Source organism: Cajanus cajan, chromosome 2 (assembly GCF_000230855.2).
Source record: "Cajanus cajan strain Asha chromosome 2, NIPB_CcT2T_4, whole genome shotgun sequence".
Lineage (NCBI taxonomy): Eukaryota > Viridiplantae > Streptophyta > Magnoliopsida > Fabales > Fabaceae > Cajanus > Cajanus cajan.
In genome coordinates this window covers 77,936,809-77,964,050 of record NC_138518.1, presented here as the reverse complement: position 1 = coordinate 77,964,050, position 27,242 = coordinate 77,936,809, and the positions used below count along the sequence as shown (strand labels likewise).

The following is a 27,242-nucleotide window of genomic DNA, read 5'->3' as shown; positions in this document are numbered from 1 at the left end:
AAAGAAAAAAAAACATGTATTAAAATTTAAAAGCGACTTTCAACTTATCTAATAATGATTAGTCGGAATCATTATATATTTCATACCAATAACATCTATACCTATATACAAAGGAGTTAAATTAGTTTATATTTTCATTTTCATTTTTTAAAACAATTTTACTCTTAATCCTGTAAATAATGAAAAATAATATTACCACTCAAATAAATCAATCACCGAAATTCTCAAATTGTTATCTATTTTATTATTTAACTTTAATTTTTAATTTTTTAATTTTAATTAAATAAAATATAGAGCGAAAGATCAACGATTATAAAAAATATAATGAGTTGTTGACTTTGTTGTGCGGTGCCATACAGTTATGAGAATGAGTAATGTTCACATAATGTCTATAAAGTATAAACTATGGATCGAAAATCTTAAACCTGATCCACTAAAATCAACGTCACCGTGTACGTGGTCCCACTTCCTAGCAAAAGTCAAGGCTTTCTGGCTACATTCTACTGCTCCGGAAGGCAAATCAATGACACCAATTTTGGCTGAAAGATGATGAAAACAACATGGAATGTTCTTTAAACATTATTTAAAATTGACTCTTTGCTTGTGTTAATTTGGCTTGATCTTAATTGAGCGTGTGGTAGTTTCCTCTTCTCCTTGAACATGTCCCTTGCTTGCATGTTCTAGAGCTTCAAATTGAGTAATGGCAGCAACAGCAAGTGATTCACGTTTGGAAGCAGCCCAGAAAGCCATAAACTCAATTGGGTTGGGTTTTGACATAACACAAGATATATGTTTTGACAACTGTAAGAAGGGTCCAAGGTTGATATTTGTCAATGAAGAACAGTGCCGTAATCTTGAGATTCCTGGAGGGGTTTCAATTCCAAATGTCCCTAACTCTATCAAATGTGTCCCAGGGGAATCAATTAGAGTCAATTCAGATGTACTCAACTTGGATCGGGTATGTTACCATGATTAAATACTTAATTTAACCTTTAGAAAGATGTTATTTCTGTGACGCTATAGTATAAAGTGTTTCAGATGTTGAGGCACTTCAACCAGCAAATGCGCCTTGATGGAAATACTGCAACTGGTCATTTCTGTGCTTCATTTGGGTTATCTGGTGGAAGTATAGAAGGCTTCTCTTCTATAAAGTCTCTTGCTTATGATGGGTGGTTCATCAAGCGCTATGCCATTGAATTAGAAAAGTATCGTGGCGAACTCCTTGATCATGTCAAAGAAGCGTTGCCATCATCATGGGATTCTGAGGCCTTGACAAGGTAACTATGGTCACACACTAAAAATCCAAGTTAATCTTTCTTTCAAAAAATAACTGCCAATCCAACTGAGAAACTAAGTTTGTATACTTCAAACCTGTTATTGTTATTAGTTTCGATCTATTTACAAACTACGTTTAGGGGAGTGTATTGGTTTAGGATTTCGTAGGATTTTAAAAGACTTTTTTTGAGTAAAAAAGTCTATTAGTATTCAACCAAGATTTTATGTTACTTAAAAATAATTCAGTGGTATTCAATCTGGATTTTCAAGATTTTTTAAAAAGTCCATTAAAATTCGTTGGTATTCATTTGAGACTTTTTACAACTTAAAAATAATTCATTGGTATTAAAAAATATAAGGATTTTAAAGGATTGTTGTGTTAGAGGGATTTTGAAGGACTTTCTAGTGTTATCTATAAATACCAAATTCATAAAACAATCTCATATAAACCCATTAGATTTTGAAAGATTGTTTGAAATGACTTTTCAAGTGCTCCAAGAATTTTCAAGTGAGTTTTTCATTTTTTTTTCTATGTTCCTATCTTCTTCATTTTTTCTCTGCTAATAATATTGCACTACTGTCCATTGATCATATATAATATTGTAGTATTGTTCACATTCCATTCCCCTATTTTGTGAAACTCTAATATGTAAATGATAGTGTCATTGACTTGTTCTATTTTTCTGTTTGTTATCTTTAATTGACTTGCTCTATTTTATTCTATTTAGTTGAATTTGTTCCTTTATATAACACAAAAAATGCTTGAAATTTTAACTTTTAAGTGGTAATTTTTTATAACACACGTCAAGAAAAGGGAAAGGTGAAAGATGAAATTGATATCATGATCTCTATAATATATATATATATATATATATATATATATATATATATATATATATATAAAAGATGAATTTGAGTTAGAGTTTTTGTGAGTAGGATGAGATGAAAATGGATCTTAGTTGGGGGAGAACCCTCATAATATAAAAACTGCGATCTCTCTCCTTCCCTTGAGTTTGTTACTTTTATCCCTCATTCTTTTATGACTTAACAATTATTATTTTATTTACTATGAATTTTTTATTTTATTTTTATATTGTGAAATTAGAATTTTTTTATATTTTAAAAAAGAAAAAAAAAACATGAGATATTGCAGTATCTAATTTTTTAGGGTTTAGGGTTTATGCCTCCATTAACTTATATTTATAAATATCGTTAAAAAATTATCATATAATATATAATTAAGATATCATCTACAAGATTTTACAGGTTAGGGTAATGACCTTGAAAATGAGAAAGAATTGTTCAATCTTCGTCATGCGCCTTTAAGGAATGTGATCGAGAGAATATTTAGTATTTTTAAATCAAGGTTCATAATTTTTAAGTCAGCACCTCCATTTTTATTTAAGACACGAGTAAAACTTGTATTAGCATGTGCAACACTACATAACTTTCTACATAAAGAATGTTGTTATGATGAATTTTTAATTGAAACGGTGGACGAACCTTCATCTACAATATTACCGGTTAATGAAGATCATACTTTTGAGCTTATTATTCAAACCCAGGAGCAAGAGTGAGAAAACACTAATGCTTGGAGGACTAGTATAACTATGGATATGTGGGTGAATGTTATTTAAGAGATAAGATATTATGGAGAATTATTATTATTATTAATATTTATCTAGATATTTTTATTATTTTTTATTATTTTTGTCTTTGACTCTTTTTAAATTTGAATGTATGAAAAAATTTGAAATCTTATCATATGTCAAAAATTCACGAAAATTCTACAAAATCCCACAGGATCCATTAAAATCTTGATTTAAAAGTCTTACAAAATTCATTAAAATCATGATTTTAAGTATTGTAGAATCCTGTAAAATCTTAAAAGTCATGAAAATCCTACAAAGTCTTTTAAAATCTTCAGAATTTTTTTTAACTAAAAAAATCATTTAAAATCTTAATCCAATACACCACCCTTAGAATGTGTTTATGACATATTATTTTGGGAGATTTCAGCTATGTTTTCGAGTTAAAGAGTTGTTTACAAAATAAACTGAGTTTAAAACAATAACTGAAATTTGTAAAAAGTTTTTTTTTCTGCTAAAAAATAAGTTATTTTCATGCATCTGAAAACTGGAAGCTTGTAATTATTTTCTAACAGTTTTGCATGCTCTTTTCATCGATGCAAATTGCATCATGATGGGATGTCATTGAGTGAAACAATTGACAAATTATAAATTTAATTACACGTTGATAAAATTATTTCTATTGATTCATGCAAGGTTTATAGAACGTTTTGGAACTCATGTCATAGTTGGGGTGAGCATGGGAGGGAAGGATGTGTTATACATTAGACAAGAGGATACATCACATCTTGGTCCAAGAACTGTCCAGAAACTTCTGGAGGATACAGCTAACATGAAGTTCACGGATTCTGCAGGAAATCATAGCCTAGCTTCTGAAGATTTATGTAAGGAAAAGGTGGTGTCATTGAACATCTTTATTGACTTACTGTTGTGGCCTTTCTGCATGTTTTGTTGGAAACAGAAAATAATTATTATAAAAAAGTGAGTATGCATCATTTCTGCTAAAAAAAAAAGTACTATTACCATAAAATAATAAAATTTGAAAAATTGAATTGGTAAGAGCAATTTCTGTTTGTTGATCACTAACTTACATGTAGTTTTTTGAATTAATTTACTAGTTATAACTTTTCGGTCACAATATTAACGTCTAATGTCCAATGTAGTGAATAAACACATTCTTGTTCTGTTGTGCTCTGTTAATATATGTACTGCATTTTTGTCTGTCATGTCGTGCAATTCAACAGATGTTAGAAGCGGTTTTTTTTTTTTTTTTTTTTTCTTTTCATTTTCCTTAGTGCATCAATCATCCATAAAATTCTCTGAATTTGGTTTGCAGAATCTTTTTGTGATACATAGTAGGAGGAAGCAATCAAAAGGTGTATCATAGTGAATGGTTGAAAACTATTGACTCGGAACCTGATGCAATATCAATGTTTCTTCTCCCCCTGACATCCCTTTTAAGTGGTATCGGCAGAAGCGGATATGTGAGCAATGCCCTAAATTTCTATCTCCGTTGTAAGCCATTATTTGATTTGTTATGTCGCACAAATATTTCATAGAACAGTCAGTTATTGTTCCTTACACTACCAAATTTTCAGAAAGTGATCATTATGTCAATAAAAATGGTTCTATTATTCACTGACTAAAAATCTAAGGTCTTGTTTAGACCGGATAAACTGACTAATAATTTTCCTTTGCTGGTTTCATTTCTACTTATAAAAAAGTCATCTAATTTTCATTGGATCGATAAAATTTGATATAAAATTTGAGTTATTAATTGAAATAAGTTTTATCAAGACTTACTCTTAAAGGAAGTGAATTTCTCCTCTTTCCTTAATTGTATACAAATCTTTCAAAACAAAAAAATAGTGGAAATAGGGTAGCATTTTTTGTAATTAAAAGTAGAAAAAGTAGAAAATATTTTCAAAACCAAACAGCTCTTAACTTTCTTTGAGGGCAACTCAATTGAACATTTTTTTTTTGGTCTAGGAATTTTTTTTGATCTATTTATTCTTAACACTTCTATTGTAACATTTAAAAAAGTTAGATCGGATAAAACTCACAAGTATATAACAATAATAATAATAATAATCTCTTTCTGAAACTGAATTTATTGAACCTGCATGTAAACTGTGGCTGCTGAAACAGACAAACCTCCCATTGAAGACCTTCATCAGTTTCTGGATTTTCAGCTACCAAGACAATGGGCACCATTACCTAGTGAGATACGTGTTGGTTCTAATAGGAAGCATAAAGTGGACAGCTGGATACAATTTAGTGCCTCCGATCCCAAGCTTTACATAAATTCAATTCCGGTAAGTTATTGGTTGAAGTTTCTCATTCCCATGCTTTCAGTGTTTCTAACAAACTTTTAGCAGCAAAAGATGATAAAGTGATCTACCTTACTCTCCTTTTTTCTTCTTTTTGTTAAAAATAATAAATAATTAAATATAAAAAAGACATGAGATGTTTCTGTTTCTAATAGGGTATATGGCATATAATAGTCTTACTAGTAAACAACTCTGCATTTGACATGCATATTGATGTGGCAGAAGTACTAACATACTAGTAACATTGGTAACTTAGGAGAAGTGCAGCTTCTACACAGTATAAAATAATTAATTTGATAATCTCTATTCCTTTTTTTCTTGATGGCAGGTAGATGTAGGTAATAGACCAGTGGTTGGGCTAAGATTACAATTGGAAGGGAGGAGCAGCGACCGGTTGGCCATTCACCTGCAGCATCTGACTTCTCTACCCAAGTCCTTAATATTTTCTGACCATGCACATGTTTACTTATCTTGTGACTCATATAGTTGCAACTGGCATAAGAAAGTTAAACAGAACTCCATTTCATATATTTGTACAGCTCCTGTAGAATCGGATGATAGTGCTTCCATTGTGACAGGAGCTCAGTTACATGTTGAAAACAAGTGTCTCTTTTTAAGGCTGCGTTTCTCTAAAGTCATCGGTTACACTCTGAAGAAGGTACCTGAGTGGGATCAATCCTCCGGTCCTGATATGTTCAGCATCATGTATGAGGGCATCGAGAAAGAAATTCAGCAGAAAGGAATTGGTTGCCTTGCTTCACTAATTCAAGGTACATCTATAAATACAATGAGATTTAACTGAAGCTAGTTACATAGGAGAGATTTTAGTATCAAGATTAGATATTTTAAGAAAGTGGATTTCTACTTTAACTCAATTTTATAAAACCGTTCAAAAAGGCGAGGATTACTTCTAACTTACATATTCTATTTTAGTTATATCGCTAATTCATGTGAAATCTTCAATATACTCCCTCACGGTGTGAACTAGATATCTCAAGTATGGAGTTTGTAAAATTGAATATTTGTGAATGATCTAATAACGATTTTATAGCGAATGATTTGATAAGTCCAATAATAATTGTGTGGATAAATTTTGGTATCATGTAAATGATACTCTAAGTCACATTTATTTTTATTGAATGTTATATACAAGTGATACATAGTCAATTACACAACATTAGATGAACATTAAGCTAAATTTCTAGGAACTAGGCAAGTATTTTTCCAATATAAAGTAGGTGCCCTAAATTAAGCTAATTACGATCTTTGAAAGTAATTATAATCATAGGATATCTTTGACTGTGTAACAATACATAGCTGGATTTGAATCGTTCTATTCTATCACTGATACCTCAGATGACTTATTTCACTTGCTTAACTAACCGTAGGAATAATTTTCAAAGAGGAAAAGAGGGGTCATCCAAAGCCAGGTGATGTGACCATTGGTTCCGCTTCAAATTGTTCTTCACGCCCTGCACCAGTGCGCATACCTGAGCTTCTAAGGTTTATTGGCACAGAGGAAAATAATCGAGGACCAAAAGATACTCCCGGATATTGGGTTGTATCCGGAGCAAAACTTTTTGTTCAGCATGAAAAAATATGTCTCCGTGTTAAGTATTCACTATTTGACTTCAAAGGAAGGTGAAGTGATCATTGAGGCACTTTTATAAAACTTCAGTTAACTTTGCATAAGAACCTCACTGCCTGCCAAGTTAGCTTCTGTTGGTCATGCTCCGCGGCATTTTTTGGTTTCTATTGTTACCCTATGACTTCAGATTCTTCATGTGAATGAGTGCATGTTTATTTGTTTGAGGATAAGCTTCTATTATCACATTAATAAGCTTATATTATCATATGATACCATGTATAATTAGAGAATAGTTTCTTCATTGATTCATAAATTTGTAATGCAAGTGATAATTTATCACAATAGTTTCTTTTAACTCCCTCAAATATAACTCCACACTATATAAGAAACTCACTTTTCTATGTTCTATTCAAATTATTTTTTCTCTCTGTCTATATTTTATCACGACTATTTTATGGTTTAACTACTTTTAAAACCTTTCACTAAAACCACTGATTACTTTCTCTTTTTTAAACTCTCATGTCAAATTAACTGTATTAATCATAATAATGCCGCAAGATTTTAAAAACAGTACTTACTTGCATTGCTTCGTCTCGAGTAGTCAATCTCTTTCTCTCCTCCTATGCATTTGATATTGACTGGGTTTTCTATATTGGAATACAAACAAGTTTCATATCGATAAAATAAGAGAAGAATTAACAACTTATAAAATATATACATATTCCAATGATTGAGAAAGTTTTTGAGTGATAGTCAAAAGCAAATTACCCTTATAAAATATCTCCTCAAATAAATACCATAAAATAATTCCAACATTCAAGTAACGGATCAATTTCATAATCCTCTTCGACAGCCTCGAAAGATCATTAGCATCAAGATAAATCTCCATTCTTATTGCCCATAAGTGATAAACAATTAATTCTCCCTAATAAATTGGCAATGTTATGACTGAGTTATTGGTGGAACTCTCTCATATACCAAATTGCGTGTGTAAAATAATGTATTGTATTGTTGAATAGTTTGAATTTAAATACACAAAAATAATGGAATGAAACTCACACTTCATAATTTTAGGAGGGAATAAAAAAATAAAAACAAAATGAACCACTAACAAAAAACAACTGGACTAATTCAAACTAAAATTGCTTTGACAGCATTTAAGACACATGTTCTCAACATTCCTCCTTTTTTTGGAGGTTGCAAACTTCATCTTCTTCCATAAAAATTCAACTTGTTGATTTATAATGTCTTGGAGAAGATATCAACAACTTAATCTTCTGTTCTAGATAAGAATTTTACTACTAAAATTCTATTGTTTCCTTCTTATGAGATTGAGCCTTGGCATCTTCAACTTTCACGCTCTCACTCAAGATTTTTAAGCATTTCTCATCATGCTTAATTTTTACAATTTTTCTCCTTTATTTATTTTTCTCTCAAAGCATCTTCCACCAATTGTATGTACCTTTTTGTGTGCTCTTGAATAGTAGCTACTTTCTCTATAAAAAAATTTGTAATGATATGATACGTGTAATACCCATTTTTATTATTATTATTAATTATCAATGGCATTTTCGTAAATTTTATAAAGGTATAGGGGTATTCTTGTAATTTTATTACTGATGGCATTTTCGCAATTTTAAAAAAATTTAAGGGGTGTTTTGGTAACTTGGAACGGGCCGTTCCAAAAGCAAAACGGGCCGTTCCAAGCTTAAAAATTATACTAAATTTTTTTAGTGAGAACGGGCCCAGAACGGGCCGTTCCAACTAGGAGAACGGGCCGTTCTGACTTTGGAACGGGCCATTCTGGAGGGAGAACGGGTCGTTCCGGAAGGAGAACGGGCCGTTCTGGATGAGTCTCGGAACGGGCCGTTCTGATTTTAGAACGGGCCGTTCTGCTTTTTGGGAACGGCCGTTCCGATTTTGGAACGGGCCGTTCCAGTTTAAAAATTTGCGTACATTTGAAAGATTCGGAACGGGCCGTTCCGAATTCAATACGGGCCGTTCCGGGTGACTCTGGTTGCCTATAAATAGGGGCTAGGGGGGGTGAAAAAAAAATATACTGAGAAAAGAGAATCCTAGAGAGAGAAAGAGGAGAGAGAGAGAAAGAAAAAGAGGGGAGGAGAAAAGAAAAGAGGAGAGAGAAAGAGGAATCCAGTAGAGGAGGTTCTGCTAGGGGAGAGAAAAGAGGAGAGAAGAGGAGATTCTGCCCGAGTTTCGGCCCTTGCTTAAGGAGAGAGGTGGAGGTTCTGCCCGAGTTTCGGTTCTTGTTTAAGGAGAGAGGAGGAGATTCTGCCCGAGTTTCAGTTCAGGTTTATCCAAGTAAGGGTAGTGCTTATAAAATTAATCTAGTATATATGAGCATGATAGGAATAGTATAATTTTAATATGCTATTTTATGTGGAGATTTTCATTTCATATAGTATAATTTGGATCAATTGATGGTTGTTTTGGATATTTATATTATTATTATATTGACAAATTGGCATGGTTATGGTTATGTTTAATTATGGAATATGCTATGTATGTGGTTTGGAAAAGTAAATAGGACTTAAAGGAGTAAGGTTATGGTATGGATTAGATCTCTTGGTGAGATCAGGATATAATCTTTGGAAAAATATGAAATTTGGGAATCCCATGGTGAGGATTCCAATGTGGAACTTTTCCAAAGGTTATATGATAAACCACTTCAGATGTTAGGTGGATTCTGAAGTACTCCTCTAAGTATTCTATTTGCTACCGGTATGGGGGCAAGGCCGAGTCATACCGATGGATGAAGTGGCCATGATCACCAGGGTTACGTGACGACGTAATCCAACTGTATATTTTCCATGAGAGGTTAGGTGTGGGACATGGGTTGCTGACATGTTTCACCGTATCAACACTTGGTTTGGATGGTGTTGAGGCCAACATTTGGTTTGGATGTGTTGGTTACATCATGGATTATACAGTGGTGTGACTTTGTTTTGGATATGGAATCTGTATACATATGGTATGGATTGTATACATTGGTTATGGATTATTTTATTATCATAAAATATGTATATATTGGCATGGACGTGTATACATTATATTTTGGGTTGGTCTATATTTAGAATGGAAAATGACTTGTTGGTCTGGATAAATACTGTGGATAAATATTTGTTTAATGATATTTTATTATGATATACTATGGTTGGTTTTATATGTGCTAACCCTTGTGTTTCCATGTGGTTTGGACTGTGATGATCTCACTATGTGGGGGAGCAGATCAGGTGTGAGGCCTTGGGATAGCAAGGAGTCTTTTGGGGTAGCTGCTTTGAGAAGTGGCTAGACGTAGAGCTTGACCAGCACCTAGGGTGTCTAACTTATATTTCATGATGTTACTATTGGATTACTGTATAATTTTACCAAGAATGACTCTGATATAATTATGTTTGATATTATGAAATAATTTTTTCACTCTATCGTAGCTGGCTTTTGCTCTATTTTCTTTATTTTATATTATTTTATTTTGGCTGGTTATTAATGTGACGACCTAGGGTGGGTCGTTACAATACGGAGTTAGTTATACCAGTTAGGGGTTGGATATGTTAGTTAAGTGTATAAAAGGGAATAAGACCCATACATGAAAGGACACATTCAGTCTATTGTAAAAACACAAATCTTCACTCTGCTCACTCTGATTAATAAAACTTTCTTCGGAATCTCTTCTATTCACGATTCCCTAGCTTTCATTTGGTTCTTCGGTTACCTAAATCCCTAGAACTACTTCTTTCCTTATCAATTGGTATCAGCCTGTTCCTTCCTTTTGCAATCCTTCTCCATGGCCGAAAACACCAGGACTCAGGCAGCAATGAAGGAGATGGAGGATCGTCTCGCAGCCCGATTAGAAACACGTTTGATTGAACTTACGGGAAACATCAAGAAGGCGCTGGATGAATCTTTAAAGAACAGCATTCAAGAAGTCTTCCGGAGTTCACACGAAGGCAATGACAGTCATCATTCTTCTGGGAGTGCGACTCAGCACAAGGGGTCTCATCCACATTCTTCTTACGGAACAAGACTGGCCAGAATCGATTTTCCAAAATTTGGGGGCGATAACGTGCATCAATGGATCTACCAAGCTGAGAATTATTTCTCTATTGATAATACTCCCAATGATGTGAAAGTCAAGATAGCGATCATCCACCTTGAAGGAAAAGCCTTGCAATGGCATACGGCATTTGTTCGTTCTGCAGGTAATTTTCCTATTCATAATTGGGCGGCGTACACTAACCTATTGATTGACAGGTTCGGTGCAGTCTGTGATGATCCAATGGCGGAATTAATGAAGCTGAGACAAACCACTAGTGTTGAGAAATACCATGAGGATTTTGATGCTATCGTGGCTCGGTTACAACTCTCGGAAGAGCATACGTTGAGCTGTTTCTTGGGAGGACTAAAGCAGGGCATTCAAATGTTGGTCAGGATGTTTCAACCAGATTCTGTGAGAAGGGCATTTACTCTGGCAAAGATGTATGAAGCTGCCAGTTCTCAATCCTCGGTAGCAACTACCCTTGCGAAACAGACTCGAAATCTTTCTAACCAAAAGTCAATACTAGGAGAAAAACCGGTTGCTCTACCAACTGCAGGGGTAGACAACTCCAAGACAGCACCCAAGATTCACAAGAATCTTACCCCAGCGTATATGGCCGAAAGGAGAGCTAAAGGCCTTTGTTACTTCTGCGATGAACCCTTTACTCAATTTCACAGTTTGACTCACAAGAAATTGCAGATACACGTTTTAGAAGTCAATGAAGGTGATGACGAAAGCTCGACACTTGATAGTGCTACAGAAAATGAAGAAGTTGGAATGAAGGAGCCTCAAATTTCAGTGAATGCCTTAACAGGAATTGCCAATTTTAGAACCATGCGAATTACTGGTTATCATAACAAGAAACCTCTCCATGTGCTGATCGATAGTGGCAGTACCCACAACTTCTTGGATATTAATATAGCCAAGAAGTTGGGTTGTCAGATTGTGGAAATGGAACCTTTGAATGTTGTTGTTGCAGATGGAACTAAACTGCAAATTTCCTCGGTGGTACAGAAATTCTCTTGGACGATCCAGCAAACTACTTTCACTTCGGCCATGTTGCTTCTTCCTTTAGGTTGCTGTGATTTGGTGCTTGGCATCGAATGGTTGGTGACATTAGGTAATATTACTTGGAACTTTGACAAATTGACAATGGAGTTTATCGTCCAAGGCCGCAGACATGTCCTTCGAGGTACCTCTTCCAGTGGACTCCATACCATTAAAAGACAACAGGTACAAAAGACTCTACAAGACGGGGTACACCTTACAATGATCAGCCTATGCGAAGATGATACTTCCTTACTTCAATCTATGACTACACATGCGGCTCAACCAGCTATTCCACAAATCATTTTGCAACTTTTGGATGACTTCAAAGACATTTTCCAGGAGCCCACCCAACTTCCTCCTTCTAGACCCAACTATGATCATACAATTCCGTTAATACAGGGCGCTAGCCCTGTGAATAAACGACCCTACAGGTATGCAAGACATCAGAAGGATATTATAGAAGGCTTGATTCAGCAATATTTGAAGACTGGAGTTATACAACACAGCACCAGCCCCTATGCAAGCCCGGTGGTATTGGTTGGAAAGAAAGACGGTTCTTGGCGCTTATGCGTGGATTATAGAGATCTGAATCAAGCTACAATCAAAAACAAGTTTCCCATTCCATTGGTGGATGACTTATTAGATGAGTTGCATGGCTCTACGGTATTTTCGAAAATAGATCTGCGAGCAGGTTATAATCAAGTCCGAATGGCCAAATCTGATGTGGGAAAGACAGCCTTTAGGACACATGGAGGACACTACGAGTATTTGGTCATGCCATTTGGGCTTACAAACGCCCCAGCCACCTTCCAAGGCCTTATGAATGACATTTTCAAACACGCTTTGAGGAAGTTCCTATTGGTTTTTTTTGATGATATACTCATCTATAGTAAGTCCTTCGATGATCATGTGAGACATTTACAGCAGGTCTTGTTAACCATGAGAAAGAATTCGTTATTTGCCAAAAGGTCCAAATGCTACTTTGCGGTTGGAAAGGTAGAATACTTGGGTCATTTCATAAGTGGTGAGGGTGTTTCAACTGATCCAGCAAAAATAGAAGCTATGGTTCATTGGCCATTACCGCAGTCCATAAAACAACTTAGAGGCTTCCTTGGGCTAGCTGGATATTACAGGCGGTTTGTTCACAGGTATGGAATTGTGGCTAAACCTCTCACTGATATGCTAAAAAAGGATAATTTTTCTTGGACACAGGAAGCCAAATTAGCCTTCCAGCATCTCAAACACTTGTTGTCTTCTACCCCCGTCTTGGCATTACCCGATTTTAGCAAAACATTTTTAATTGAAGTGGATGCTTCTGGCTCAGGCATTGGAGCAGTTTTGATGCAAGCTAACCATCCCATTGCCTATATCAGCAGACCCCTCAATAAACAACAACAAGCTCTCTCCACGTATGAAAAAGAGCTAATTGCAGTAGTGTTTGCTGTCCAAAAATGGCGACATTACTTGTTAAATAGGCACTTCATTATTCGAACTGATCATCGCAGCCTGAAATATATCCTAGACTAGAGACTATCCACTGTTTTTCAGCAAAAATGGTTAGTCAAACTCATGGAATTTGATTTTTCTATTGAGTATAAACAAGGGAAAGAGAATGTTGTCGCTGATGCACTCTCTAGAGTGGACTTTCCGGAATGCCATGCTCTAGTTACTTGCCAATTCCAATCTGATTTAGTGGCCAGAATCCAACAACTATGGTCATCTGACCTTACTCTGCAGAAAGTAATTTCTGAGATTGAGAAGGATCCATCATCACACAAGTATCACACTTGGGTTAATGGTGAACTGCGAAGGAAAGGGAGATTGGTTATTGGAGGTGATCAGACCTTGCGAAAAGATATTTTTCAGTGGTTACACGCCTCTGCAGTTGGAGGACATTCGGGCAGGCAGGCTACTCTACAAAGACTCAAGGCGGTAGTGTATTGGAAAGGGATGCACAAGGATGTTCAGCTGTTTGTTCAACAATGCGTTACGTGCCAGCAATGTAAGTATGATACGACAGCTTCTCCTGGATTGTTACAACCTCTCCCGATTCCGGGTCATGTATGGCAGCACATCGCAATGGACTTTATTGAGGGATTACCAATTTCTTATGGCAAAAAGGTTATTTTTGTGGTTGTAGACAGATTAAGTAAAGCTGCACATTTCATGTCTTTATCCCATCCCTATACAGCTGCGGAAGTAGCCCAGTCCTTCATGGATAATGTCTTCAAACTCCACGGGTTCCCAGATTCTATCACTAGTGACAGAGATGCGGTCTTCACCAGCCAATTTTGGAAGGAGTTCATGAGTCTCCAAGGGGTCCAGATTCAGTTGTCCACTTCCTATCACCCTCAGACTGATGGACAGTCTGAAGTGGTCAATCGCTGCCTTGAAACATACTTACGGTGCATGTGTTCTGACTGTCCTCAATAGTGGTCCAAATGGCTTCCTTTGGCTGAATGGTGGTACAACACTACCTTTCATTCTTCTATACAAGCCACTCCTTATGAGATTGTTTATGGACAACCTCCTCCAGCTTATTTGCCTTATCTACCGGGGGAATCCAAGTTGGGATTGGTTGATAGAAGCCTGGTAAAAAGAGAAGAAATGCTAAAGGTTCTCAAGTTTCATTTACGAAGGGCTCAAGACAGGATGAAACAAATTGCAGACAAGCACCGGACTGATAGACAATTTGTAATTGGAGACTTCGTTTATGTCAAGCTACACTCCTATCGACAAGTTTTTGTTGCTCACAGAAATTGTGCTAAATTAAGTCCTAAGTTTTTCGGTCCTTTCAAGGTGTTAGACCGTATTGGAGCTGTTGCATACAAGCTGGATCTTCCTACCTCGTCTAGAATACATCTGATAAGTGTCTAATTAGTTTGATTTAATACTCGCTTGGGACACTTATCTAGCACATTTTGTGTACATATTGATATTATTTTGATCTATATATGCTTAGAATCAAAGAGGTGCTTTTGATTAATGTTAGTACAGGGAATAGGAAGCCTTTGATCCAATTTGGTGCTTATTTTGTAGGTTTTGAAACCTGGAGAAGAATGGCTCAGCCATTCTAAAGCGCTCAGCGGAATCAGGTCAGAGAACTTCCCAAACTCAAGGCGCTCAGCCACTTCAAAGCGCCCAGCAGATTGGCCTTGGAGGAGAAGGAGTGCTCTCTGCCTTCAATCCGCTCAGCCATTCCCATCCGCTCAGCGGATTTCATCCAGGAACAAGGGGTGCTCTCTGCCTCTAAAGCGCTCAGCGGATCTCAGGCGCTCAGCCCTTGAGGTTTCTTCATGGTGAAGAACTCCCAATCCGCTCAGCCGTTTCAAGGCGCTGCGGATTCTTCTCTTCCTGCCTACTCTGTTTTAATTCTAGCAATTATAAAAGGGCAGGGGAGAGAGAAAAGGAAAAGGGGGGGACGAAAACAAAGAGAAAAACAAGAGCTGGGAGCACAGGAGGAAGAAAGAACAGAGTGGGAACGAAGATTTGGAGGCTGGATCACTTGGGAACGAGGATCAACTCCTTTTCTTCATCTCTTGTAATTTCTTCTTCCACTCCTTTGATCTTGTAAATGGCCATGAGGGGCTAAATCTTTGAGGATTGGTCTAGATGTAACTACTAACTCTTCTTCTTCTTAAATATATATATGCATTTCATTTTCATTACTTGTGTTTGATTCTTCTCTTAATGCTTATATCGGCTTGATCACCCGTTGTATGATTTTTGGTTTTTGAATCCGGTTGGAAAACGTTTTTGAAAACCCGAACTGAATCTTGCACCTAAACATCTCTTGCTCTAGGAATAGACTTGATTTGTTTAGTCACCTTGTTCAAGTCATTGCTCTTAATGCAAAGTGTTAATCATAAAACATAGAGGAATCATGTTTTAGATTAATTACTTTAGGATTCTAAAACATAGAGCACTTTAGAATGGCTGATATGAACGGCTGAGCGCCTTGAAACGGCTGAGCCGTTTACCCCCTGTGAGGAAAATTTATCTACAAAGTAGACACTGCAGCCAAACGGCTGAGCCGTTTTTAATGGCTGAGCCGTTTTGTCAGTTTTGTAAACTTACCTGGAAGAAGCACATTTTGTTCTCCTTTCACACTCCCACTTCCAGTTACCTTCAATAAACTATAAAAAACATAACACAAGAGAAGAGAATGTTGAAGGAACAAAACATTTGATAGAATGCATCATCAAAACATCAAATCACAAACTCAACTCTTCAAAAGCATAACTACATATGTAAAGTATTAAACTAAAATGAAAATGAGAATTCAAACCAAAATAGTTGGGTTGCCTCCCAGTAAGCGCTTCTTTATTGTCATTAGCTTGACACTTCCTGTATGACCATGGCTCCTTCAGATAAGTAATGGTGGTGAGTCTTTCACCTCGCCACCCAAATATTGTTTGAGCCTTTGACCATTTACTACCCAAATCCTTCCAGTGGCAGGATTTTCAAGTTCAATAGCCCCATATGATTTGACTTGTAAATATATAGGTGAGTCCACAAAACACAACAAAACAAATATATCTATATATTATAAATATTCACAAACTAAATTATTTACAAAATTACAAAATCACAAGAACAAGAATTACTAAATAACACCAAATCCCCGGCAACGGCGCCAGAAACTTGATGAAGATTTTCGCAATCTCTCCACTTGGCAAGCGGACCAAGTTTCGATGTAGTATTTAAGTATCGTCCTCAGGGATTTGAGAATTTAGTAATTCTTACTCTAATGATTAATATAGAGATGTTGATATGATTGGAAGTGAGCTAATGTGAGGCAAAATTAAAACGGTAATGTAAAAGTTATAAGAACAATTATATGAAACAAGGATTGGACCCTAGAGCACTTGCTAACTCCTAAATTTCCTTAAAATAAATATGATTTCATCTTCATGACTTCCACGTTCATTTAGTAATTCAACAAGATCCCTCAAAATTGAATCCTAAAGTAATTAATCTAAAACATGATTCCTCTATGTTTTATGATTAACACTTTGCATTAAGAGCAATGACTTGAACAAGGTGACTAAACAAATCAAGTCTATTCCTAGAGCAAGAGATGTTTAGGTGCAAGATTCAGTTCGGGTTTTCAAAAACGTTTTCCAACCGGATTCAAAAACCAAAAATCATACAACGGGTGATCAAGCCGATATAAGCATTAAGAGAAGAATCAAACACAAGTAATGAAAATGAAATGCATATATATATTTAAGAAGAAGAAGAGTTAGTAGTTACATCTAGACCAATCCTCAAAGATTTAGCCCCTCATGGCCATTTACAAGATCAAAGGAGTGGAAGAAGAAATTACAAAGGAAGAGATGAAGAAAAAGGAGTTGATCCTCGTTCCCAAGTGATCCAGCCTCCAAATCTTCGTTCCCACTCTGTTCTTTCTTCCTCCTGTGCTCCCCGCTCTTGTTTTTCTCTTTGTTTTCGTCTCCCCTCTTTCCTTTTCTCTCTCCCCTGCCCTTTTATAATTGCTAGAATTAAAACAGAGTAGGCAGGAAAGAGAAGAATCCGCTCAGCGCCTTGAAACGGCTGAGCGGATTGGGAGTTCTTCACCATGAAGAAACCTCAAGGGCTGAGCGCCTTAGATCCGCTGAGCGCTTTAGAGGCAGAGAGCACCCCTTGTTCCTGGATGAAATCCGCTGAGCGGATGGGAATGGCTGAGCGGATTGGAGGCAGAGAGCATTCCTTCTCCTCCAGGGGCCAATCCGCTGGGCGCTTCAGAATGGCTGAGCGCCTTCAGTTTGGGAAGTTCTCTGACTTGAATCCGCTGAGCGCTTCAGAATGGCTGAGCCATTCTTCTCCAGGTTTCAAAACCTACAAAATAAGCACCAATTTGGATCAAAGGCTTCCTATTCTCTATACTAACATTAATCAAAAGCACCTCTTTGATTCTAAGCATATATAGATCAAAATAATATCAATATGTACACAAAATGTGCTAGATAAGTGTCCCAAGCGAGTATTAAATCAAACTAATTAGACACTTATCAAAGACATAGAGCACCCCTTGTTCCTGGATGAAATCCGCTGAGCGGATGGGAATGGCTGAGCGGATTGGAGGCAGAGAGCATTCCTTCTCCTCCAGGGGCCAAATCCGCTCAGCGCCTTATAGTGGCTGAGCGCCTCTCTTTTGCTGCATTTGTTGAGCTCTCTGGCTTGAAGGCGCTCAGCCGTTTCAAGGCGCTCAGCCGTTTGCCTCCAGATTTCAAAACCTACAAAATAACACAAAATTTGATCAAAAGATTCATCGCTTCATGTACTAACATAAATCAAAAGTCCCTATTTGATTCTAAGTATTTATAAACCAAAATTATATCAATATGTACAAAATTTGTGCTAGATAAGTGTCTCAAATTCATATTTAATCAGATTAGTTAGACACTTATCAACATCCTGTTTTTCATGTCTCACAGCTCAAAAGGCATATTGGTGATCTGGTTTCAAGCCCTACACTTCCTCTGCATGCTGCTGATGCCATTTCTGACAAAGAACCTGAAGCAATTTTGGATCGAGCTACTGTCAAAAGGGGAAACAAAGCTGTCACGAAAGTCTTGGTTAAGTGGAAGCACCAACTTCCTGAAGATGCTAGTTGGGAGTTTTACTATGATCTGAAACAGAAGTTTCCTTCTTTTCATCCTTGAGGACAAGGATTTTTTTTTCAAGCAGGGGGGATTGATACGGAGTTAGTTATACCAGTTAGGGGTTGGATATGTTAGTTAAGTGTATAAAAGGGAATAAGACCCATACATGAAAGGACACATTCAGTCTATTGTAAAAACACAAATCTTCACTCTGCTCACTCTTATTAATAAAACTTTCTTCGGAATCTCTTCTATTCACGATTCCCTAGCTTTCATTTGGTTCTTCGGTTACCTAAATCCCTAGAACTACTTCTTTCCTTATCATGATACCATACTTTTGCTTCTACTTTTCTACCTTATCTTGATTATACTGAACTTTTTCCTTTGTTGTTGTCAAAATTGCTTTAATAGCACCATTTTGGGACTTTGGGGCTTTTATCTAAAAATCATCTTATTCTTCTTCAACTTCTCACCTTTTATGTGACAAATCAGTGATATTCTCTTTTGTAGAAAAAAACAATTTGCTCCATTTAGAACAAGGTTTTTTCCTCTCATTTTTATTATAAGAATATCTTGGTCATATGTGTCTTTAACCAAACAATGTTTCTTTTCAAAGAACATTTTATAACCTTTCTCAACTAGTTGTCAAACACTCAATAAATTCTCATCAATTTCAGGAACATACAACACATCATAAAGGAATTTTGTACCTGAATAGGTTGAGATTACTACAGTTTTATTTCCATTTACAACAATGTATTTGTCATTTCCAACTCAAACTTTTAACGTGCTTGCATTACTTAGTTCCTTGAATAGATCCTTGTTGTTTGTCATGTGGTTCATACAACCACTATTGATAAGCTAATTTTGACTTTATTTAATGCTAGAGAAGCATATAACAACAAATAGATACTCCCCCTCCTCTTAATCAACAACCTTTGCCACTTCCTCTTTATCAATAGCCTTTGTTGCCTCACCATGTGGCGGATAAGATTTCTTCTAATTTCCTTTTGCATTGGCTAATGTTGAAGTTGCTCCTGTTCCATCAAAATCCTTGTTTTTCTTGTACTTGGTCACATTTTGCTATTTGGCCAGTAAGGCTCCTTCGATTGTTGATTCCTACCTCATGAGCCTCTATTGCTCTTGAGCTTGCAAAACATGTATAATTCAGCCAAAGATATCTAAGATAAACGCTTTGTATTTTCTCAAATGGTTATTGATACATCATATCTCTCAGAAACTATAACTAGAAATTTTTTAACAATTCTAGAATTTCCAAATTTACCACCCAGCAATCTAACCTTGTTAACAATGCTAAACAATCTGTTCCAATAACCCTTAATCATCTCATACTTTTTTTATCTTTTGCGGTTTGAATTTCCCTATCAAATTCAGTACTTCCATGCCTCGAATCCGCTCATCCCCTACATACTCTTCCTTTAAATAATCTCAAGTTGACTTTGGTGTTTTGTTGGTCATGATCCTAGTAAATATGGTTTGAGAAACACTAGCAAATAGGCATGACTTTGCCTTTGCCTTCTTGGTTTGTTTTCTTTGTGGTACTTTATTTGGATCATGGTGAGATTTCCGGGCAATGAAAGCACATCATATTCCTCTTCCACAGTTTCCCACAAATCCAAAGTTTCTAGGTATAATTCTATTTTCACCGTCCAAAGGTCATAATTCTCTCCATCATAGATAGGGGGAACAACATGTGAGAAACTTAATTCAACTTTCATTTCACAAGTCCCTCAAGAAGAGAGTTCGAATACCAAATTAATGCTAAGTATTTTAAATTTGGAATAATTAAGGAAGAATAACAAATAGAGAAGACAATGTGGGTGAAAAAAAGTACTGTGTTGTAGAAGCATATTAATTTTATTGAATAACTTGAATTTAAATACACAAAAATTACATAATGAAACTCACACGGCATAATTTTAGGAGCTGTTACAATACTCGAATAATAAAAAATAAAAACAAACTAATCTCCACTAACAACACTATAATATTCTTATCTTAACTAATTTATTCAAACAAAAAACTACTAATTTGACTAATTCAAACTAAAATTAAAACTGCTCTCACAGTATCTAAGAGGCACATGTTCTCAACAAAAATAAATAAAAAATTCAAAGACAAGAAGAAAGGAAGATGAAACTTATAGATTTCTGATCAGACTTACGATCTTTGAATACAAGAGAAGCATAACATGAAAATAATGACAAATAAAGCTACCCATAAATTTTGTAACGACCCATAACATAATAACTTAACAGACATGTCAGTACCATAAACTCAAATAAAATCTAATAATAGACACTGATTCATGTTCTCAACATTTACAGGTGTAATCATATAATTGGCCGCAAGTTGTTGACTTTGTATTTGTACACGAACCAGTGATGTGTACATTATGTCTAAAGTATGAAAACCTTAACCCTGATCCACCAAAGTCAACGCCACCGTGTACATGGTCCCGCTGTCTTGCAAAAGTCAACGCTTTCTGGCTACATACTACTGGAAAATCAATGACACACACCAACTTTGGCTCCCAAATTATGAAACAACATGGAATGTTCTTTAAACATTATTTAAAATTGACTCTTTGCTTGTGTTAATTTGGCTTGATCTTAATTGAGCGTGTGGTAGTTTCCTCTTCTCCTTGAACATGTCCCTTGCTTGCATGTTCTAGAGCTTCAAATTGAGTAATGGCAGCAACAGCAAGTGATTCACGTTTGGAAGCAGCCCAGAAAGCCATAAACTCAATTGGGTTGGGTTTTGACATAACACAAGATATATGTTTTGACAACTGTAAGAAGGGTCCAAGGTTGATATTTGTCAATGAAGAACAGTGCCGTAATCTTCATATTCCTGGAGGGGTTTCAATTGCAAATGTCCCTAACTCTATCAAATGTGTCCCAGGGGAATCAATTAGAGTCCATTCAGAAGTTCTCAACTTGGAACAGGCATCTTAATTATATATAAATGTTACTGTTATATTAAATATACTCATTTAACCGTTAGAAAGATGTTAATTTTGTGACCCTATAATGTCTTTCAGATGTTGATGCACTTCAACCAGCCAATGCGCCTTGCAGGACAGATTGCCACTGGTCATTTCTGTGCTTCATTTGGGTTATCTGGTCGACCTATAAAAGATTTTTATTCTATAAAGTCTCTTGCTTATGATGGGTGGTTCAATAAACGCTATGCCATTGAATTAGAGAAGTATCATGGTGAACTCCTTGATCATGTCAAAAAAGCAGTGCCACCATTGTGGGACCCTAAGGCCTTGGAAAGGTAAGACCCCAGAACTACACACGCTAACAACTGATATAATCATTAATCGCATGGTATTTGGGGAGAGGGGTGATGGACTCCTTCCACCATGGGAGTCCATCCAACGTGAAGCTCCAAGGGTGGCCCTCCATCAAGGGGGTTCAATTATAGTTAGGACTAAGAGGTAACATGTAACTTCAAGTATCAAAAGGAAGAGTTCTGACATTCAAATTGTGAGCTTCACTTGCACACTTACCATTTCAACAGACTTATACGATCATGATAGTTAGGTATTGTTAGTTCTAATAGTCCAATCTAATCATTCCTTCTGTCAAACAATAACAGTCCATCCAACAGATAAACTAAGTTTATATACATATTCAAGTCCAAACCCTTTTTTTGTTTTAGTTCATTTCAATCTATTTATAGACTACAATTAATGCTTTTTTTGTCCTTCTTTCTTTTCGCCAGATATAATTGATGATTTTTTTTCATTAATTACACCATAAATTTCAATCTGTATATTCCAAATATCTCCTCATGTGCTGCTCTTGTTAACTACTTGCTTGATTATCATGCTCTTTTCATTGTTGCAAATTTCATTATGATGGATATTATTGATTGAAACAATTGACATCTTATATTTGTAATTTCACAATAATAAAATTAATTGTACTGATTGCAAGGTTTATACAATGTTTTGGAACTCATGTCATAGTTGGGGTGAGCATGGGAGGAAAGGATGTTTTATACGTCAGACAAGAGAAACCATCAGATCTTGATCCAACTTCTATTCAGAAACTTTTGAAAGATACAGCTAGCATGAAGTTCGAGGATTCCGCAGAAAATCATTGCCTGGCTTCTGAAGATTTAAGTAACCAAAAGGTGATGTTATTGCATGTCTTTGTTAACTTACTTTGGCATTTCTGTATGTTTTCTAGGAAACAAAAAATAATTATAATAAAAAGTTTTAAATTAAAGAGTTTTGACGAAAATTTATACATTGGTTTGATTCTAAGGCAGGACTTGTTGATGTTTATAAAATGCTTGTTCGGTTATGCTCTGTTAATACATGTACTGCACTGCATTTGTGTCTATGTTCCTGTCGTGCAATTCAATAGATGTTACAAACAATAAAGCTTTTTAAATTTCCCAAGTGTATTGATCATCCATAAATTCTCTGAATTTGGTTTGCAGAATCTTTTTGTGATACATTGTAGGAGGGGTGGAAGCATTCAAAAGGTGTATCATAGTGAATGGTTGGAAACTATTGACTCGGAACCTGATGTAATATCAATGGTTCTTCTTCCCCTGACATCCCTTTTGAGTAGGATCCGCGGAAGTGGATTTGTGAGCTATGCCATAAGTCTCTATCTCCGTTGTAAGTCATTATTTGATTTGTTTTGTTGCATAAATATTGTTGGAATACAAACAAGTCTCACATCGATAAAATAAGAGAAAAAATAACAACTTATAAAACACACTCATACTCTAATGTTAGAGAGGTCTTTTGGGTTTTGACCAAAAGCAAAACCATGAGGGCTTAAACCCAAAACAGACAATATTTCATCATTGTGAAATTGTGTAATAATTTTATAAAAATAACCCTCATAACATATCTCCTTAGACGCAACGTTGGATGCGATGAAATTCCGCTCCATGAAAGGTGTCTTTTGGGTAATAACGAAAAGTAAAACCATGAGAGCTTAGATTCAAAGCGGACAACATCTCATAACCTCTTATAATGTGATATATAAAGACAGATTTTGCTGCATGAAAGGTTAACTCTCTTGTTTGAGGGGTCTTTTGAGTAGTGACCAAAAGTAAAACCGTGAGGACTTAAGCCCAAAACGGATAATATCTCATCATTGTAGAATATGTTTGTGTAATAACCTTATAAAATAACCCTCATAAAATATCTCATCAAACACATACCATAAAATAACTTTTTGGTACTTTAATCTCAACCTGAATTTCATAAAATGATCATTATGTGAAAAAAAAAATTACTAGACATATTTGCTTTAACCAAGCCCCAAGTCCCGGGGTTTTTCAAGTTAAAATTCTTGGTGTTAGTTTTTTGTCCTCACTTATTTCACTTTTCATTTGGTATCTATTTTGTGTTCACAAACGAGGGAATTTGGTTTATTAATTTTTGACACTTTTGTTGTAACACTTAAAAGGGTTAGAATGAAAACTCTCAAGTATTTTTATTAATCTATTTCTGAAACTGAATTAGATGAACCTGCATTTAAACTGTGGCTGGTGAACAGACAAACCTCCAATCGAAGACCTTCATCAGTTTTTGGAGTTTCAGCTACGGAGACTATGGGCACCAGTGCCTAGTGAGACGGATCTTGGTTTTCATCGAAAACATCAAGCGGAAACCTGGATACGATTTAGTATTTTCGGTCCCAAGCTTTACATAAATAAAACTCCAGTAAGCTCCCCATTTTGTACTTTTAATACACATCTTAAGAATTGAAGTTTCCCTTACTTTTAGTATTTCTGATGACAGTTAAGATTTTTCCAACTGTCAAAATAATATATTTTAAATTCAATACAGTTTTTTGTTTTATTTATAAATTTGGTTAAAAATTACTTATATGTAAAAAAAATGATTTGTGCAAACAAATGATACTTGTTTGCTAGCTTAGTTTTAATTTAATCTTAGATTTACTCAATCAGGAGTTAGTTAACCACTTGCTGTAACAATTTTAAATTTTAATGTATAGAAATTAAATTCATAACTCAAATATGATAATTTTTGCTCCCTGTTGTATGTGTGAAGTTGCAGATTGATTTTCTCGTTTCACCCAAATGCACCTCTGTTTTATGTACTAATTCTAACAGTTTCTAGTAAACTGATGATAGCATTGTCTAGTATAATAGTCTTACTACTAAACACCAACTCTGCATTTTACATGCGTAGCAATAGGAAAAATACTAACATTCCAGTAACTTTGGTAACACATGAGAAGTGCAGTATCTATACTGAATTTTATAATTTTGGTTCCTTTTTCCTTGATGGCAGGTAGATGTAGGTAGTAGACCAGTAGTTGGGCTTAGATTACGATTGGAAGGGTGGAGCAGTAACTGGTTGGCCATTCACCTGCAGCATCTGGAGTCCCTACCCATGTCTTTATCACTTTCTGACAACACAAATACTTACTTGTCTTGTTGTGACTCATCTAGCTGCAACTTGCATGAGAAAGTGAAATGGAACTCCCTTTCATATGTTTGTACCGCTCCTGTAGAATCGGATGATAGTGTTTCCATTGTGACAGGAGCTCAGTTACATGTTGAAAACAAGTGTCTCATTTTAATGCTGCGTTTCTCTGAAGTCATTGGTGCCACTCTGCTGAAGGAACCTGAGTGGAGTCGATCCTCTGGTTTCGACCAGTTCCTCATGTCTGGGGTCACCAAGGAAGAAATTCAGCAGCAAGGAATTGGTTGCCTTTCTTCACTGATTCAAGGTACATCTATAAATACAATGAGTTAACTTATGCAAGTTACATAGGAGAGATTTTAGTATCAAGATAGAGATACACATGATAAGGTACAAAGTTTCTTCAACAGATAAAATAAAGTGTGTGATACTGCTAACTGGATTTTAATCGTTCTGTTTTTGACATATATGATGACTTATCTCTCTTCTTTAACTAACCGTAGGAATTATTTCCAAAGAGGAACAAAGGGGTCGTCCAAAGCCAGGTGATAAGACTATTGGTTCTAGTCCATATTCTGCTGGATTCCCTTCACCAGTGCACACACCTAAGCTTCAAAGGTTTGTTGACACAAAAGAGATTCAGAGAGGACCAGAAGATACTCCCGGATATTGGGTTGTATCTGGAGCAAAGCTTTCTGCTCAGCATGGCAAAATATGTCTCCTTGTTAAGTATTCACTGTTTTCAATTAATATGCAAGGTGAAGCAGGGGCTTCATAGATCACTTCACCTTCCTTTAAACTTTGAAGTCAAGGGTGCCTCGCTGTTGCATAGTTAGCTGCTATTGGTCATGCTACGCGACATATTTGTTGTTTTTCATTTTATTGATACCTTTTCACGTTAAATTCTTCGTGTGTGTGTGCGCGGGAGGTTTTTATTCATACCCTTTGACATTAGACTCTTCCTGTGTTGTGTGCAACTATCAATTATGTGCAACTATCTTACTGCCCACAAAAGGACTTGAATGAGATACAACGCATCACTTTAGCACATAATTATTTCAGAAAAAAAAAAAAAAAAAAAAAAAAAAAAGTTCAAAACTGCTTTTGGTACAATTTCAATAGGGGTCTAGGTGTAAATAAATTTGAAAAGTGAGCCTGCCGAATGCAACTTCAGCATGGCAGTTCAATCATATTTCGAGTGATTTATGATTTTGGGGCCAAGCAAGAATTAGAAAATGTTTACATGTTAAAAGAGCATACCTAATATAAAGTTGCTAGTTACTTATGGACGAAAAAGATTTTCAGTTGAGAGGAACATACCCCTAAACTCAGGAAATTGCTGGTGTGTAAATAAAAAGTCCTACATTAGAAATAAAGAATCTAACATGACCTGAATAGAGGAAGAGCGTGAACCTTTCAGATGAGTAGCTGGCAGCACAATGTGGCAATTTCCGGAGAGGTTCAACATAGCACCTGTATTCTACAAAGGTAAAATATGGCCACGCGGGATTTGAAGTTAGGTCATTAAGAAAAAAAAATTGCCACTTAGCATTAACTTTTTCTAAAAGCTCATTATTATTCTTACAGAAAATCTTATTATTTTTAATATCTTTTATATAAAATATATTTAGTTCAATTTTCTTTTTTAACCACTATAATTGATCTAGGGACAGAGGAATTGAAATAATAATATAAAATTTTAATTCAAATTTTATTATTATTGTTATTCTTATAAATAAAAAAAATCAACTTATTTTTAAAGTACATAAAGAAAACCTAAATCAAGTACTATCTTTCTTTTCACTGATATGGAATATTATAAAGACAAGAACAAAATTTTATAGAATCATGTACATGTCACTTCAACTTCTACCATTAAATTAATTTTAATGATTTAAATAAAATACTATCTAAATTCAAGTATTAAATAAGTTTATTTTAATTTATTAAACAAACTAGTATTTTAACATTGCAATACACAAATTAAATATTTATTTTATATGAGTAAACTTATAATAAATATTTAAAATATAAATTATATTATATTTAAGATTTGTAATACATAAATATTTGTAATAATATTAAAAATTAATTTAGAAATAACATATTTTTAAATAAATACTATTTAATTCTAAAAATACTTTGATCAAACTAAACTTCTTAAAATCACTATAATTAAATAAAATTTTCTTAAAATACTTTTGTTAAAGATAACTGTTCAAGATGTATTTTGCAAAACCAACCTATAATAAACTACTTAAAATAACTTATAAACTATTATTGGATTAGTTTGCGAA

At 35.3% G+C, this 27,242-nt stretch overlaps 3 protein-coding genes and 1 long non-coding RNA gene across 7 annotated transcripts; 3 read left to right on the top strand and 1 right to left on the bottom strand.

Annotated features, from left to right (window-relative positions):
• Positions 1 to 7,194, top strand: LOC109809801 (MACPF domain-containing protein At4g24290). 4 transcript variants are annotated; one of them, XM_083069178.1, is made up of 5 exons: positions 121 to 958; positions 1,039 to 1,277; positions 3,561 to 3,759; positions 4,201 to 4,348; positions 5,013 to 5,155. In XM_083069178.1, the coding sequence occupies exons 1-4, from the start codon at positions 701 to 703 to the stop codon at positions 4,249 to 4,251; spliced, it is 747 nt and encodes a 248-aa protein (XP_082925304.1). In that variant the 5' UTR covers positions 121 to 700; the 3' UTR covers positions 4,252 to 4,348; positions 5,013 to 5,155. The 4 variants fall into 4 exon arrangements, with proteins under 4 accessions (XP_082925302.1, XP_082925304.1, XP_082925303.1 ...); XM_083069177.1 differs by having other exon boundaries at positions 4,201 to 4,379; positions 5,013 to 5,152; XM_083069175.1 differs by lacking the exons at positions 121 to 958; positions 1,039 to 1,277 and adding exons at positions 5,523 to 5,964; positions 6,583 to 7,194 and having other exon boundaries at positions 3,623 to 3,759; positions 4,201 to 4,379; positions 5,013 to 5,179.
• Positions 3,529 to 5,100, bottom strand: LOC145954585 (uncharacterized). Its single transcript, XR_014431827.1, has 2 exons — positions 4,984 to 5,100; positions 3,529 to 3,803 (listed from the first exon to the last, which is right to left on the bottom strand). It is a non-coding gene; the product is annotated as an uncharacterized LOC145954585 (long non-coding RNA).
• A 3,390-nt stretch (positions 7,195 to 10,584) lies between the features above and the next one.
• Positions 10,585 to 13,413, top strand: LOC145955206 (uncharacterized). Its single transcript, XM_083069916.1, has one exon. It carries the CDS (start codon positions 10,585 to 10,587, stop codon positions 13,411 to 13,413), a length of 2,829 nt encoding a protein of 942 aa, XP_082926042.1.
• Positions 13,414 to 21,055: 7,642 nt separating this feature from the next.
• On the top strand, positions 21,056 to 25,942 carry LOC109809574 (MACPF domain-containing protein At4g24290). The gene is made up of 7 exons (XM_020372914.3): positions 21,056 to 21,463; positions 21,559 to 21,797; positions 22,463 to 22,661; positions 22,974 to 23,157; positions 24,050 to 24,216; positions 24,811 to 25,252; positions 25,449 to 25,942. Exons 1-7 carry the CDS (start codon positions 21,206 to 21,208, stop codon positions 25,721 to 25,723), a joined length of 1,764 nt encoding a protein of 587 aa, XP_020228503.1. The 5' UTR covers positions 21,056 to 21,205; the 3' UTR covers positions 25,724 to 25,942.
• The last annotated feature ends 1,300 nt before the right edge of the window (positions 25,943 to 27,242 follow it).

What these genes read in the sequence shown, in the direction of transcription:
- LOC109809801 (XM_083069175.1), top strand. Translation starts at nt 4,295, where the DNA reads ATGTTTCTTCTCCCCCTGACATCCCTTTTAAGTGGTATCGGCAGAAGC. An exon ending in CCTAAATTTCTATCTCCGTT is followed by an intron (nt 4,380 to 5,012) that starts GTAAGCCATTAT and finishes CTGCTGAAACAG; the next exon opens with ACAAACCTCCCATTGAAGAC. An exon ending in CCTTGCTTCACTAATTCAAG is followed by an intron (nt 5,965 to 6,582) that starts GTACATCTATAA and finishes AACTAACCGTAG; the next exon opens with GAATAATTTTCAAAGAGGAA.
- LOC145955206 (XM_083069916.1), top strand. Translation starts at nt 10,585, where the DNA reads ATGGCCGAAAACACCAGGACTCAGGCAGCAATGAAGGAGATGGAGGAT.
- LOC109809574 (XM_020372914.3), top strand. Translation starts at nt 21,206, where the DNA reads ATGGCAGCAACAGCAAGTGATTCACGTTTGGAAGCAGCCCAGAAAGCC. An exon ending in TTTACATAAATAAAACTCCA is followed by an intron (nt 24,217 to 24,810) that starts GTAAGCTCCCCA and finishes CCTTGATGGCAG; the next exon opens with GTAGATGTAGGTAGTAGACC. An exon ending in CCTTTCTTCACTGATTCAAG is followed by an intron (nt 25,253 to 25,448) that starts GTACATCTATAA and finishes AACTAACCGTAG; the next exon opens with GAATTATTTCCAAAGAGGAA.